Below are 17,150 nucleotides of genomic sequence, written 5' to 3'. Positions count from 1 at the left end.
TATTCTGAGTTATATGGCTGTGTGGAAGAGCCCTGAGGGTCCTTCCACACAGCCATATAACCCAAATATCAAGGCAGATAATCCAAAAGTATGTTTCAGTCTACTTGGAATACACGAGGTGTGTTTAAGAACCGGTCCAAGAGTCTAGAAGAGCCTTGACTCTCCATATGACCATCATCCCACTTTCTTTGCTAGTTAACTTGAACCTAGTATGCTTTATTATGCCAATTGTTTGCCGTAGATCAGGCATGAGGCAAACTTCGCCCCTCCGGGTGTTTTGGATTCCAACTCTCATAATTCCTAACAGCCTACCGGCTGTTAGGAATTGTGGAAGTTGCAGTCCAAACACCCAGAGGGGCGAAGTTTGCCCCATGCTGCCATAGATAGTTGAGCAAATAGTTTTCATGGTTGCCCCTTGCTGTTAGGAATTGTGGAAGTTGAAGTCTAAAACAACCAGAGGGCAGAAGTTTGCCTATGCCTGCTGTAAAATGAACAAATGCAACTTGGTAGCACTTTTAACTGCCATGACTTAATGCTATAAAATCCTGGGAGTTTCAGAAAGTCTTCAGGCCCGTGACTCCCTCCCTCAAGCCCAAGTATCTGAAGAAACCAATCAAGAGGCCGTACCTCAGCCCTCCCCGGGAGTGCTCGGAGAGTTCCTTCAACCCCCTCCCGAACCCCCCGCCCATCCTGAGTGCCGGCTTACGGCACTGAGGAGTCAGGCGAGGACTTGGGGCTGCTGCCACAGGTCGAAGGGGCTGCCCGTCTTGGCCGCTCCATAGGTGCCCCCATCGCCCTGGCCACCGCTTTCCATGCCGCCACCCTCCATTCCTCACAAGCTCTGGGACCAAGCTGCGGCCACCACGCCCGAAGATCTGGGTCACCAATGAAGCTTGGGAAGCACTTGAAGGAAGTGACTCTGCACCTCTGCTTTAAAGTGAAGGCACCTTGGTGCCACTTTTAACTGCCATGGTGGCCCGGCCACCATGGAGGTCAGGCCAGGCCAGGCTGTAGCCACAGAGGCATGGCGCCCCCTAGAGGATGGTGCCTTCAGAAACCGCATACCTTGCCTAATGGTTGAACTGCCCCTAGTGACTTGGCCAAGATCATCTAATGGATTTCCATGAGTGAGTGGGGAAGCAAACCCTGGTTTCTAAGGTGGTCCAGTGCTCAAACTACTACATCACAATATATTCTTAAACCTGACACTGAACAATGCAGCATCTCATGTTCCCACTCTATGGATGTTTGGTGTTGGTTTTTTCCTTCTGCCTACTTAAGACATTTTTTAAAACAACATTTATAAGATTTCTTGAAGGAACTGTAGCAGTTGCCTTTCTGCTATTTGAGCAAGATTGAGGTTTTAGTGTTAGTATATAAAGCCCTCAAACAGTGGTTCCCAACCTTTGGGGCTCCAGTTGTTTTAGACTTCAATTCCCAGAAATCTCAGCCAGTTTACCAGCTGTTAGGAATTGTGGGAACTGAAGTCCAAAACACTGGACTACAAGAACAAGAAACATAGATTAATCTTGAATCCACTGCTGCCTGCAACCATGTTTGCTAATTTCTGATTTGTATCATAGTTTTTTTTAGGGTTGAATCAGCTTTGCCCCATTCTCAAACCTCAGGAGCAGGGGTCCCCAAACTAAGGCCCGGGGGCCGGATGCGGCCCTCCAAGGTCATTTACCTGGCCCCCGCCCTCAGTTTTATAATATAATATTTTATATCAGTTTTAATAATATAATATATTGTATATACATATAATATTGATAATAATATTATGTTATACAATATAATACTAATAGTAATACCATATAATAATATTAATTATATGTTATATATTACATATTATATAATAGTATAGTGGTATAGTTCAATATAGTAATATATAATGCTAATATTGTGTTATGCTAATAATATAATATATTATATGTACATACAGCTGCTCTGAGTCCCCTTCGGAGTGAGAAGGGTGGGATATAAATGCAGTAAATAAATGCAGTAAATAAATAATTAATTTTAGACTTAGGCTCGGCCAAAGTCTGAAATGACTTGAAGGCACACAACAACAACAATCCTAATTAACTTGACTATCTCATTGGCCAGTAGCAGGCCCACACTTTCCATTGAAATCCTGATAGGTTTATGTTGGTTAAAATTGTTTTCATTTTTAAATATTGTATTGTTTTTTTATTGTTGTTGTTGTTGCACTACAAATAAGACATGTGCAGTATGCATAGGAATTTGTTTTGTTTTTTTCAAATGATAATTCGGCCCCTCAATAGTCTGAAGGATTGTGGACCGGCCCTCTGCTTCAAAAGTTTGGGGACCCCTGCTCAGGAGTATCATTAAGCTTCAGAGGATAGTGGACAGTGGGATCAGGTCAATTCAGATGTTCCACTGTCTAAACAGGACATTGGTGCCATTACCTTTCCCTGTATATATTAGGGAGGAGGAAGAGGACAGGGGAGGTGGAGGAGGAGAAAAAGAACAGTTACTTTTGAGCGCTGAATGGTTGGTGATATTTTATTCCAACTAGTACTGGGCAGGAATGGGAGAGCAGGCACTAACACAACTGAAGCAGAAGGCTAGCTTGTGTAGCATACACAACTCTGACTTTATAAAAGGGGAAGAGACAGAGGAGTAACAACTGGGAGGCTGCCATCTCTGTCTCCTAATACTAGGAGCCCAAGGGAGTAATCTCACCATGTCTGATGGCAGGGTTGACTGCAGTGAACATTTGCTTCATTTGTTGTGTGCCTTCAAGTTATTTCTGACTTATGGGAACCCTAAGGTAAACCTATCACAGTTTTATTGGCAAGATTTGTTCAGAAGTGCCTTTCTCTGAAGCTGAGATGATATGACATGCCCAATGTTACACAGTTGGCTTTCATGGCTGATTTGGGATTCAGACATATCCCAGAGTCCTAGTCCAGCACTCAAATCACTATGCCACATTGGATCTTTGTGATGAACAAACACATTCAAAACCTTGAGTCCCACCAAAGATGTAGACCTTACAATTATGAAGACATTTAGTAGAAAGTGACAAAATTAGTTGGGATGGGTAGAAGTCTGAGTGGTTCTCTTCAAAGAATGCCTTTGACTGCCTATTCCTCTCAAAATTCCTTTATAGTAATTAGCTCAGTCCTTGTGTATTGACTGAATATGAATATAACAGTTAGGAGAATTCCCACTGTGCATCATTTAATCAGATAAACTGCCTACATCTAACATTACAAGAAAAAACATCACCAGCCATTAAGCTTCCATAAGCAATCAATATTTCAACAACAGTTACTAAATCCTCATTTTAAAATTACAGCCCTTGTCAGTAGAGAAATTTATATTCAGAGTGCTTAAGATAATATTGGGACTGCTTTGGTTAAGATCAAAAAACTGGGATGCTATTTTGTTGTTAGCTCCTTTGAGTTTCTTAATGGGGGTTTTGACACTGGAAAGAACTTACTTTGAGGGGGATCAGGTGACCATGAGACCTCATTTTATTATAACAACCATAAAATAGGAGCAGTTGAAGTTTACTCACTGAAGCCCTGCAAGTGTTGAGGTCAGAAACAGGGCTATAATTAAAAGGTCTTCGAACCATCATGTGTTTTTAAGCCAGTGCAAGATGAGGTTTCAAAAATGAGTTTCCATAAGCATTCATGCTTTGTCAGGGAGACACACACACACAAAGAAAAGTATTGAAAATTCCATGCTGAAACTAAACAACTATTTTTTTATTGTTAAAAGCCTCCATAAGGACGGATAATTGCAAGGAACCTCAGGGTCATGAAGTTATCTATTTTACAACGAGGGCAAATCAAACTCCGTATCCAAGTTTTGGTGTCATGTGTGTCTCCCATTTCCCACTAACATGAAATGAAAAGCTTAGATATTTTTAGCAGAACTCAGTATCCCTTATCTAGAGAAAATCTAGAGAAAGACCCCATCTTCATTGATCTTTTGGGTTAGTATAGATGAAAATTAGTCCCACGGCAGACAAATGGCAAAGGAGCTGATCCGTGGTAATGTGAGGCAAGACCACCTTAATGGAGCCTTATCCAAAATCAGGGGAATGTCTGAATTCTGCCTCAGAACCTGGGCTTTCCCCTGACCTTGGGACAGTTGGCCCGGGGATATTGGATGACAGTCTGCTTCCCCCCCCCCCCCCCGCCCCATTCTACTACATGGGAATCAACTGTTCCCCCATCACTTGCCCTGTCATCAGCTGGGGTGACAGGGAACACTGGGATGAATGGGATCTTATGGTTATGAAAACATGTAGTAGAAAGTAACAAAATGAGGGGGAGAGGAGATAAATATTCAGCACTGCTTGACTATGGGGTCTCCCTCCCATCTCAATAGCCCTGAAATAAGTGTCATGTAGATGTATCCAAAGTCAAAAGTATGCTGGCCATGCTACTTTAGGTTATGGTGCATTTACACTGTGGAACTGATGAACTTTGACATCACTTCAACTGCCACGTTCCCACACCTCCCAGGCAGGGTTTACTAGGGCCAACCCACAGCAAATTTGATGTAAATACTGAGACCCTATGATACCATTAAAATATCAGATACAATTGCTACTGTCCCTCCAGCAGACTTGATATTTTCTAAAATTTGAAAGAAGGAAATAGAAATAAATAGTGCCATTTTTATAAGAGAGGAAGTGGGGGGAAAAAAGGAAATTGAGGGTCTTCTTGGTATCCGTTTCCCTGCTATCAAACTCTCTTCCAAGGGAGGCCAGGGTAACTTCCTCTCTGTTGCCATTCTATCAGTTGACAAACACCTTTTTAGGCAGGATGGCTTTTGGCAACCAACTGGCTGCTAAGGAAAGGGATTCTACTTGCTTTACTTTTAAAAATTTAACTCTGTTGGGATCCACCTTGAGTTCTAGTTCTCAGAGGTATACGAGATGGAAATAGGATAACTAAATACAATAAAGGGATAAAAGGTGAGTGAACAAGCATGAAAATGGAGATGGCAAAGGGCTTTAAAAATACTTATAGAAGGCATATGTAGCAATGACCTTTGGACACTTCCAGGTGACAGAGCTCCAAACTTTCATCTTCTGGTCCGGGCTTAGTAGTACCCTATGTATACTTTACAATTTAGCCCACAGCAAAGACATTACAGTTGAGGCAGGCCTGTAGCGAGGGTTTTTTTTTAGGGGTTCAACCCCCCCCCCCGAAGTTTTTTCAGGTTATAAAAAAAAACCTGGTTTACTCATGAATTTTAACTGGTTAACCAAATCCCCATGCTAAATCTATGAGACGCAAAACATTAAGAGTCCCTCCAGGCACTATCTCAAGCAGATATTGACAGGTTTGTAGCAGGGGGTGGGGGGTGCTAGGGGTTCAACCCCCCCCCCCAATTTTCAACCCCCCTCCCCGAATTTTTTTTCTCTGGCTATGGCCCTGTGCTGCATTGAGAGGTGTATTTGCAACAGCTTTATCTCCATAGCTACATCTCCCTATAGCTAAATATTAAGTGATGTAATTCCCATCAGAGGAATTTTCAAGGCAGTGGGAAATGAGCAGTGGCACATCCAGTCTTCTCCCAGTAATAGGATGCACTGTGTTAGAGAGTGATGACAAGATCCTACAGGATCCTCAATACTGTTTGTTTCAGCTTGCCCCATTAGATCACTGCCTACAATATTGTTTCCAAGCACCCAGGAAATCACTCTGTTAGGGCGGGGGTGGGGGACTGCATGGTGTAAAATGTTGGCTTTTGCTGACACATCTGGTCATTGCTAGGGCGGACTGAACATAAAGGTGAATTAGTGTAAATAGGATGTCATAAGTCAGGCAGATGGTATTGTAATTCCTCAACAGGATGCCAAGGTTCATTTCATCCTTTTCAATTCAGAGACGCCAAAAGAGCATTACACGTCATTGCCCCGAAACAAGGGGTTGGACCGAATGGCCCTCATGGCCTCTTCCGGCTCTATAATTCTATGAATCCAACATAAGGCAGCACGGGCTTACCTCCACATAGAGAATAGGAAATATTCCAATTTTATCTCCCAGCATTCCTTCTGCCCAATTATCATCTACTCTCCTGATGACAGTCAAAATTTCATCCTAAAAAGAAGTGGACAAATGAAGAAATTACAACACACTATATGCAAGAAGTAAAAATAAGCATACCTTACTCATTCCGGTTTGTATGGGGAATAAAACTATAGACTTCTTAGAAAGGCACTCCATAACCACCCACACAGCAAAACAAAAGAAATCACTCTCAGTAGCACTCTGGTATTTTTGCCAGGATGAGAAGATGGTGGCTATATTTTTGAACCTACTTTCCAATTACTAAAGTAATAATGGGAAGACTACAGATGTATTATATAACTCTGTTCAACCACAGCAAAACAGGAATCTGAATTCTTATTGCCTGATCACCAGACTTCTCTGATCCAGGAGAGTTGGACTATAGCTCCCATTATCCTTAGCCAGCATGGCCATTGAATGAGCTTAGCTGCAGTGCAGACATTGGAGGATTTTGCTCCGAAATAGCTATGTGTTGTCATGTTGAGGAAAGCTACTGCATGCTATCTTGAGGAGCCTGTAGAGTCTCTACAGAATGTAAACTATATCAAATCCTTCCTCCGTAAAGAAGGAACGAACAACCTCGGGGTTAATGTATTCTCTTGATTGTGGATTGCTAAAAGAATTTTAGTCCTTGAGAGGTGGACTAAAACTACAGGAAAGGAGATTCCACCTGAATATTAGGAAGAACTTCCTCACTGTGAGAGCTATTCAGCACTGGAAGTCTCTGCCCTGGAGTGTGGTGGAGGCTCCTTCTTTGGAGGTTTTTAAGCAGAGACTGGATGGCCATCTGTTGGTGGTGCTTTGAATGTGATTTTCCTGCTTCTTGGCATGGGGTTGGACTGGATGACCCACGAGGTTTCTTCCAACTCTATGATTCTATGAAAGACTATTTTATTAAAGGTGAATTGAAAGGAAGCTCATCATTCCTCTTATAGATAAAGCGAGGCCACACTGTATTCCACTAATTCTGGTGAATACAAAGGATTTCTGAAATCATGCCTGGGAGGCGGGGCTGCGTGGGGCGGGAGGCGGGCCGCGTGGAGCAGGAAGGCAGACATTCCTGGGCGCTTTGCTGAGGAGAAAAGTGGCACCCGCTTCTCTCTTCAGCAAAGCGCCCAGGAATGTTTTCCTTCTCACCAGGAAGATGTTCCTGGGCACTTTGCTGAGGAGAAAAGCGGTGCCCACTTCTCTCTTCAGCAAAGCACCCAGGAACATTTGACTTCTCTGAGGCGTGGCCAGGCCACGCGGGCCGCATGGCAGGGCCAGGCCACAAAGGCTGAATGACGGCAAGGCCCGTCCTGAAGGTGAAGGAGATGGGGGGTGGCGCCACCCTCCCGGGGGCCTCGACAGTGCCCCTGGGATGATGGCGTCACAGGCAAATGCCTAGATTGCCTGGCGGTTGGACCGCCTCTGGAAGTGGGCACCAAACTATCATCACAACTGGCTAACTAGAAATGGTGGTAACCAGGGGAATGTGTTTTACCATCTGTTGGAAAGCAGTGAGCCTCATTTTCATGCTTAGGGTACACATATAGGAATCCTCACCAGGAGATGCTTTGTGTCTTAGCCCATCAAGCTTATTACTCCCCTTCCTTAATTACTAGGACAAGAGAATAACTTCAATTTATGGACCTGCCTTTCCCCAGTGTTATTGACTCAGCTGCCTGGTTGTGATAAATGTACTCATAAAACATGCAACAAAAAACTAAATAGCAGGAAGATTTTTTTCATTATTTTAAAAATGCTCTAAGTCCAATGAATAACCTGCCCAAGTTTCCACTCTTATTGCAGCTGGGTGATTTGCATATATATGCAGAAGGAGAAGTCAGTGGGATGACATTCAGTAGCACACAGAAAGTGAAATTTGTAGGAGAAAAGCACAGCTGTTGCTAATGTTGTGGTATGCCTTTGAGCATCAGATTGGGAAATTCTATGGATCACTCCATGGCCTTTTCTGACTGAGAGCAGATCTGGATGTCACATTATATGTGAGACAACAGATGTGAGTACACTTGTCACTCTGCTTTCATGCTAATAACATAATACACAAACCACTAACATACATTTCTCAGAGTATATGACTATTTCACAGTGACATGAATTAAAATTATGCATATGACAATCAATATTCTCTACTACAGAATGCTCTTTTGGACATGGAAGTTTTCTTTTCTTTTTTAAAATCAGTCTCATCCCACCCTCCCAGCCTGACTGTGTTTATTCGAAAGTCATCTCACTGAGATCAGTGTAAAAGTCTCAATGAACTCTAGGTAGATATGTAGCTAGGACTTCAGTCTTATTTTTACTGTTCTGCAATAGCAGAATGTTCATATTTTGCAGAATTTTAGTCCTGCTATTCAGCTATTCTGGACTTGAATCTATACAGAGCACAGAAGAATGACAGTCGTCTCCTAGTTATCTGATCCTGCCTCCCTCTGAGACTACAATAGACAATGCCCACAGAATTCCAAGTATTTGGAAGCTGGAGACCCTTCCAGAGGGTGAAAAACTTCTTTAAAAACAGTTCCAGAGGCTGAAACATTTCTTTAAAAAACAGAAAGAAAAGGAAAAAAGGAAAATAAGAAGCTTGATCCAATGCTACATTTTTTATTTGTTGGGGAACTATGACATACACTCAACCCTTACCATGATCTGCTCTACAGGCTCCTGGGGAACATGTAGAGAATATGTTTCCTGAAGGATTCTCTAAATCAGGCATAGGCAAACTTTGGCCCTCCAGGTGTTTTGGACTTCAACTCCCAGAAGTTCCAGCCAGATTACCAGCTGTTAGGAATTGTGGGAGTTTAAGTCCAAAATGCCTAGAGGGCCGAAGTTTGCCTCTGCCTGCTCTAAACTGTACAACCAGCTGTTCCTAGCCACAGATTCAGCAACCACAGATTGCACCATACATTTATTTATTTATTTACCAGATTTATACCCCGCCTTCCTCACCCCGTAGGGGACTCAAGGCAGCTTACATATATAGGGAAGGATTCGATGCCTTAAAATCATACATAGTAAAATAAACATATACATTAAAACAATCATTAAAAACATTAAAACCATTTATTTAAAATCACATTATCCAAAATCATAGTCCATGGTTGTTCCAAATTGTCATTACAGTATTCCATATTCTCTTATTGCACTGGTGGGTTACTAACAGAACGCTTGATCCCACATCCATGTCTGTAGCCTTTTCCTAAAAGTCAGGAGGGAAGGGGCTGATCTAATTTCGCTAGGGAGGGAGTTCCATAGTCGAGGGGCCACTACTGAGAAGGCCCTGTCTCTCGTCCCCACCAGTCATGCCTGCAAAGGAGGCGGGACCGAGAGCAGGGCCTCCCCAGAAGATCTTAACTTCCTAGCAGGCCCATAGAAGGAGATACGTTCGGACAGGTAAACTGGGCTTGACATTTTAAACAAATCTAAAAAACAAACCTCGATTTTACAACTTTGGATAAGATACACCACTGTATATAGCAGAACCTGAGCATCCATCCACATATTTTGGTATCCATAGGGATCCTGGGACCAAACCCCAGCTGATATCAAAGGTCCACTGTACTCCAAAAAATTAGCTTTCCAACACTCTGAATCTGATGGGTGAATTGACTCCATTCCAACTTGTTTCTTATTTTCTCACTAACATTAAAAGAGATTAACTCAGATCTCTAGGTTAAATCCAATATCCTGCTAATACCCAATTGGAGGAATGGCAGATTTTTGTTCCCCTACTGACCTCTCGTCAAGATTTTCAGCCTGCTGAGCAGCTTTTCAAAGCAAATGGCTATGGGGAGAGGGAATATTGCCCTCATCTAATTCTGGTGACAGATAAACTCCACCCGCAAAAATCCCGACTGAATCATGGCTATAATAGTCAATCACTATAAAGCAGGTTTAGAGGCCATGCACTTCTGCATACCTGTTGGTAAGAGATAAACTTATTGCTTTCATGCTCTGCTTATGGACACCTGGGAAGCACCTACCTAGCTGGTTTGGAATTCTAGATTCAATGGACCTTTGGTATGATCCCTTTATTTTCACACTGCTGTACACTGCCTTGGCAGGGCTCTTTTCTCTGAATGGAAGGGCATGAATTTATTAAATAAATCAATTCATTCATCCAAAAAAGTTGCTATATATCTGATGAACTCGTACTTCATATTTCAGCACTACCTGCCATTTGACACACAGTCCATTGATTTCCGCACAGCAATGCCTGCAAATCGTTACTTCAAAAGCTGTCTTCCATTGTTTTGCAATGACATGTTATGTGCCTTCTTCTGTGTCTTGTAGTCATGATGCCTCAGAATGAGTCATTGTCTGACAGTCTCTTCAAGAGTATTGTTAAGATGAGCAATTCCATTTTAAAACCATTGCCAGAAGCTATTTTGAAGATCAATCATTTCAATCAAGATTGATTTTTTCCCCTTTTATAAAGGCGGAAAGGAGTAACACGGCTCTTTTGTTGGAAAAAAAATTACATGAAATTATGTCTGAAATGCGACTACGCCACATGACATGGCATTTTATAAAAATCATTTGTGGCATTTTATTGAGAAAGCACAGTCAAGTTGAGTAATGGAATGATTTCAATGATGGCAGAACGACATTGTGGCACATACTGTTCTGCTGTCACAATCATCATTATTTGCCAGCTGGTTATAACAATGCATACCCATTTATAACTGTAAAGAAATAAATGTTCCCATCTAGATTAATGACTAAAGACCTAAAACTAGTATTCTCATCATGCATACTTATATAAGTACATCTTTTTGCTCTCAAGTGATCTAACATTGGTCTCAAGCATCTAACCTATTATTTGAGTTGATCCATTTTTGGTTGTTAAATAGTCTTCTGAATGGACAGTGAAAATCCTTGGAAGTTGGGAATCCATGCCTGACAGTATTTGTTGATTAATAGATAGGGGGCTAATGGCTTGGAGTAGTCTTGAAAATTTCTCTTAATGGGAACCAGTGACCATATGGAGGAGGTGGAGGAACATATCCTGGCTTAATAAACCAATAAATAATAATAATAATAATAATAATAATAATAATAATAATAATAATAATAATAAAACTTTATTTATACCCCGCCACCATCTCTCCAACGGGGACTCGGGGCGGCTTACATGGGGCCATGCCCAAAACCATACAATATAACAGAATATAAAACAACATATCATAGCACAATTTAACAATACAATAAATAATAATATACATTACAACCCAAAATTCAAAAAAAGCAATAAAAACCAGGGCAAACAAACCTTCTGATCCTGCTCTCTTTCTGTATGTGTAAGCAAACACAGACAAACTAGAAGGTTGCTGTGAGTTTTCTGGGCTGTACGGCCATGTTCCAGAAGCATTCTTTCCTCATAGCCATACAGCTCGGAAAACTCACAGCAACCCAATGATTCCAGCCATAAAAGCCTTTGACAATGAACTAGAAGGTCTTCAGCTGATTCACAGAAAGCATATAAGATTGGTTAGGATTAGACTAAGGCTATTGTCTACAGTGTAGAATTATAACAGTTTGACACCACATTAACTACCATGGCTCTGTGGTTTTGTGAGTTATGCTTCTATGTATGAGAGATACGGTGCCAAACAAACTACAAACTTTAGGATTCTATAGAATGAAGTAATGGCAGTTAAAATGGTGACAAACTGCTACAATTCTACAATGTGGATGGTCTCTAAGAAAGAGTGAGAGATCCAAGTGCATTTGATATGCTACAATTCACTGTATCCATGGCTCTTTCTCTCCTTCAATTGTCAACTGTCAGAAGCTATTTCAACAGGCAGAGGTTGAAAATGGACTAGAACCATAGACACACGATCAACATTCTTTTGGCTCTGCCTTTAGCTCAGAGTCGCCAAAGTGTGTCTCTATGAATGTGTGCCGTCCCCCAAATTGTTTGCAACTTTTAACCTCTCCAGGCTCCAGATTGAATTTTCTATTTGGGCAAAAAAAGGTAAATTGACTGTCCTGGAAAACAATCCAGGAATATTGATTAACATTTTAGAGAGAGAGGCTTTTCAATGCCTGCTCCCAGACTTTGGAGCTCCCTCCCAAGAGAGACCAAGATGGACTCATCTCTAATTGCCTTTTGCGAGTAGGTTAAGACATTTCTTTGCCATCAGATATATGCGGAAAAATGAGGGACATGTTGCTGGAAATGTTGTGGGTGAGTTGTGGGGGAATTGTGGACTTTGAATGTAATTTTAATGGTATTTCTTGTGTTTTAACTGCACTTTAACTTGTACCCACACACAAATGTTTAATTGTTTTTTTAATTGTATCTGTCTAAGTTTAATTTTTTCTGTGTTCTATTTGTTAGTTGCCTTGAGTCCCCCAAAAGGTGGGATAGAAATAAAGTTAAAAAGAGGAAGAGGATACGTTCCATTATTACAATTTATGTATATGTCCGTATCTCTTACAAAGGGTTGGCTTAACCTAGATATGGGCAAACATTGGTCCTCCAGGTGTTTTGGACTTCAACTCCCAGAAATCCCAGAGAGCTTACCAGCTGTTAGGAATTGTGGGAATTGAAATCCAAAGCACCTGGAGGGCTGAAGTTTGCCCATGCCTGGTTTAACTTCTGGTTTATTAATACTGCAAAACTGAATTACTGTGTTGCAAAATGATACATGTCTAAGAAGTGTGCCACCAACATGAAATGTTTGGAAAATTCTGGTCTAGGCTATCTGAAAAACCATGTCTTCACATGTGATCCTGCTTTTGTTTTAAGATTGTTGGGGAAAAGCTTCCTCTTGGTCACAAAACAATCACATGAACATCTGGTGAGGACATGTGAAAGGGCTTTTCCGGTCACTGCTCCCAGACTTTGTTGGCTTACTCTCTCTCTGCTCTTATTTTGTGAGCAGCTAATGAATGCCCAAAAGGCAACAGATCCTGTCTGATCTTGAAAACTAAGCAGGGCAAGTCCTGGTTAGCACTTGGATGGAAAACCACCAAGGAATACCATTAATTGATGTTTTAATGTTTGGTGTTCTAATTATTTTGGATTTTAATGTATTTGATTATTTATCGTTGTATATGTATATGTGGCATCAAACTGTTGTTTTTCTAAGGCCACTCTGAGTCCCCTTTGAGGTGAGAAGAGCAGGATACAAATGTGGTAAATAAATAATAAATATGTGCTCTAGAAATACCAGGTACGGTATTTCAGAGGATACAACTAGCAAATCCACCTCGGAGGATTCCTTGCCTAAGAAAACCCTATGAAATTCATGGGGTTGCCCTAAGTTGACAAGCGACTTGAAGGCACACACTCAAGTATGCTAATGTTTTTATGTTAAGTTGCGTTGACTCTCCTTTGGGAGAGATAAAGTGGGGAATAAATAAATATAATAATAAGAAGAATAAAAATGTACAAGAGACAGAGGTGTGCAAACCATCTAAAATCAAGCATCTACTAAATTCCCATTGATTTCAATAGGTGATATAAAGCCCATGGCTATGAAATCTATGGGGTCTCCATATACTTGACAGATAAATTGAAGATACGTTCACAAGACCTTTTCATTTGAACAGGCACTGAGTAATTAGCTGTTTATTGCAGAAGAGGTTTTTTAATGAAGGAGGGATGTTGTACTTTTAACTTATAGTTATGTTTCAAATGCATTTAAACTGGTCTGAATTAGTGCATTTTTCAAAGCTGATTTAATTATTTTACAACTTTTTTATTTTTCTTATAGTCTTTGTGTTTAGCTGCATTTGCTTTAATCTATGTGGTGAGCCACATAGAAAGATGGAAAATAAATTTTAAACAAAAGGAATTCTGAACTCAAAAGAGGAACTCATTGCTATTGGCATAATTATTGGAAGGAATATATGAGGGCTATACAGAAATATGACAAATGAGAATATAAAAGAAAAATCATAAATGCCTGGTTACAAAAATGATTGCTTGCAAGAAGTCTCTGATCAGAATTCTGCCCCAGAAGAAAGACTGACCTGGATTCCACCCTAGAACAAACAGTTGGATTATCTTTCAGTAAATGGTATTACTAATAAATTTGTCCCTGTAATATAGTCTATAATATATTTATTAATACAGCCACTTTAGGCAAACCAAGTCCTGCATACAGCACTTTAAGTGAACCAGGTTGCTATTTAATACAAGGCACAGTGGTTCTCATTCTGTTCTTATTAATGCAGAATTTGACACTTGCAGCCCTATGGACTTCACTGAAAAGTCATTAATGGAAATGAGATTGAAATCCAGCTCAGGGTCTTTGGCTCACAAATAGGCTCACTCTCTTACTCAATCAAGCTGAAATGAAAAATTTTAAGTATGAATTTCCCCTGCCTGGCAAATCATATCAATGGCAGTTGATAGCACAGGCCATTCGTGGAGAAGCCGAGTCGACTGTCTGACTGTGTGGGATCTGAAATCTGTCTGAACAGGAAGAGCTTCATCAGTGAGGTGACAGCGACAATTAGCATAGGAAAGCCTGATGAAATAAAGACAGAGTGAAGTCCCAGGATGAGAAATAGATTATCTACTGTCACAGAAAACAACAGACAGGAGACAAAGAGACAGTTACTAGGTGACAGCGTGAATAGAAGGAAGGAAGCCAAGGAATAAAAATGCTGGGGTGAAGCAAGAAAAGTCCCGAGGCAAAACAAAATACCCACTGGTGAAGGAAGGGAGAAGTATGAGGAGAGATGGAAACATGATCAAAGTTACATGAGAAAGCAGTTATAACACTGACTGCAGAGGAGGAAACATGTATTTGAAAGAGATACCACATGTAGACAGAGGAGAAAGCCTTTTGCAAGAAGTAGAGTCTACACCAAGTCAACCTATAGTTTACATGAAAAAAACAAACGTAAAACACAAAGCACTGACCATTTAAGGTAGACCACCAAATTGAGCCCCTTCTTCATAAAGGCAAGTTACTCAGTACCCAAATTGAAATTTCTGTTCAGTTATATGGACATAGAGGCAACTCCCCCCTTCCTGCCATAATCTACTCTTCCATTCCCTGGCAATAGTTGAAATAAATAAATAAATAAATAAATAAATAAATAATAGGTCTTTTGGGAAGTTATGAAAATGTAACCTAGAATTACAAATTTATAACTGACTGCCATTCACGATCCCTATGTTTTCCATACTTCCTTGTCAACTTAAAAGGAAGCAGTCTCTTCAATTGATGGATGGACTGGTCCTGTCACCTGGGAAGCAACTGAGGGATGTTCCCACATACCACATATGTGAACTACCTCTAATGCAAGGAGAAATTACTTTCCCCACGCATCTGTTGCAATAGAGACTAGTCATTGGAGGGGGTGGGGAGATGAGTCAGATGCCCATGTGGTCTCTTCCAACTCTATTATTATTATTGTTCTATGAAAGCATGGTAAGCTGCTGCGGAAGCAAGACAGAAGGCTTCTCATGTTGCATAGGCAACAATGGGGGAAATCCGGGTAGCGGATGCTTCCCCTTGTGGGATAGGGTGATGCGGAGTGTAGGGTGACAGGTTCCCCACGTCCCATGCTGAGCCCCACTGGAATCACCACAATACGTGGCGAATCCCTTCCTGCCCGTCTGATTGTTTGACTTTTATCTTGTCTTCCCTCACAAAAACTCTGGGTCTCTAACCAGTTTTACATAAAGCATGAAGTCAAAACCCCACAAGCGTTTGGGGAACAGCTGGATTTCTAAGGGAAGACACTTCTATACTTAGGAAGCTACCACCAAGACAACCCTGCCAAATGCATTCAGTGAAAAATCTGACACTGAAACAAAAGTTGAAGACTGAATTCATAACACATAATTTCATGATTATTGTTACTGGATTTGCCTCCAAGCTCTGTGGCATGAACACATGTTGATCTGAGAGATTCTGTTCTGCCCTAGAAGAAAGACTGAGCTTCAAACTCTGGGATTCTTCTCCCATCCAACCAAGTCCACCTACTAGGATTTAAACATCTTAACTCTCATATATGATAATTCAGCAGTCTAAAATCAGTTTTCGGATCTTCTGAATCTATTTCTTCATGGGGATGTCTCTCTTTCTTCATCTAAAAATACACCTTCAACTCTGATGTGCTCCTGAATAAATGAAGTATAGCCATGTCATGGGTAACTCTCATAGTCCTGGAGACTTTAGGATAGACACATTTTGAAACACACATAAATTAATTGGGAAGCAAAGTAGAATTCATACCTTCGTGAAAGTCAAACAGTCCTTGTCTTGATCCTTGTCTTTTATTTCAAAGTCATAAAGTGCTTTGCCTTGAGGTGGAGCTGGTGGAAGGGGCTTGATACACTGGATATAACTTGCTGGGAAAAAGCCATGATTTCCATTGAGTTCCCCATGATACCAATTTTCATCTACTTTTCGCCGCAGTATAATAATATCTCCTTTGTTAAACTTCAGATCACCTGGCTCTTTTCCTTCATAAGCATAGAGAGCTTTTCCATAAGGAAGCTGAGAGGAATTCTGAAACAAAAAGAAAGATAGCACCTATGATTATAATACCAATTACAATATCGGATGTTTACAAGCGTATTATTAGTGTTACTTACTCCCAGTTCTTTCCATCATATTACAGAAGGCAGCTTAAGGCAAAATAAAATAAAACTCAACCTAAAATTGCAACCATTTGTATGAAAATCAAGAGACGCATTTAAAACAGTATTATCCTTAATAAAACAAGAAATCTACATAAGCTTCAATAAAACCAGTATCATTGAGTGACCAGTAGGTAGTGAAGGGGCATCACATTTCATTAAGAAGGCTTGTTTCTCAAGGAGATTATTCTAAATACAGATATACCCTGGGTTACAAACAAGATAGATTCTGTAGGTTTATTTTAAAGTTGAATTTGCATGCAACAGGCATTTTTTAAAGTATAACTCCAGCCAATTTTTTAGAAGTTTTCGACAGCATAGGGAAGGGTTAGAACCCCTGCAACTTTTGTATTGCTGTCTCTGCCCCTGTTCAGAAGATTTCACATCACTTTATGTCCCATTGATAATTGGATTTTGAAAAATGTGGCTTGTTGTGGAAAAAAGGACTGGTGTTATGCCTTCAGTGAAGA

At 40.7% G+C, this 17,150-nt stretch overlaps 1 protein-coding gene across 3 annotated transcripts in view; it reads right to left on the bottom strand.

The window, feature by feature from the left end:
* Positions 1-17,150, bottom strand: part of sh3rf3 (SH3 domain containing ring finger 3) — a 292,799-nt gene that overhangs the window by 83,427 nt on the left and 192,222 nt on the right. For all 3 annotated transcript variants that reach the window (XM_008107051.3, XM_062975422.1, XM_062975423.1), the window contains exons 2-3: positions 16,274-16,549; positions 5,997-6,092 (exon numbers count right to left, since the gene is read on the bottom strand). In XM_008107051.3, coding sequence (XP_008105258.2) covers positions 5,997-6,092; positions 16,274-16,549 — 372 coding nt within the window. The remainder of the gene's footprint in view (positions 1-5,996; positions 6,093-16,273; positions 16,550-17,150) is intronic.

This window comes from Anolis carolinensis, chromosome 3, assembly GCF_035594765.1.
Source record: "Anolis carolinensis isolate JA03-04 chromosome 3, rAnoCar3.1.pri, whole genome shotgun sequence".
NCBI classification, from domain to species: Eukaryota; Metazoa; Chordata; class Lepidosauria; order Squamata; family Dactyloidae; genus Anolis; species Anolis carolinensis.
Note: the sequence above shows the minus strand (reverse complement) of the source record. Positions and strands in the feature narration are given on the sequence as shown.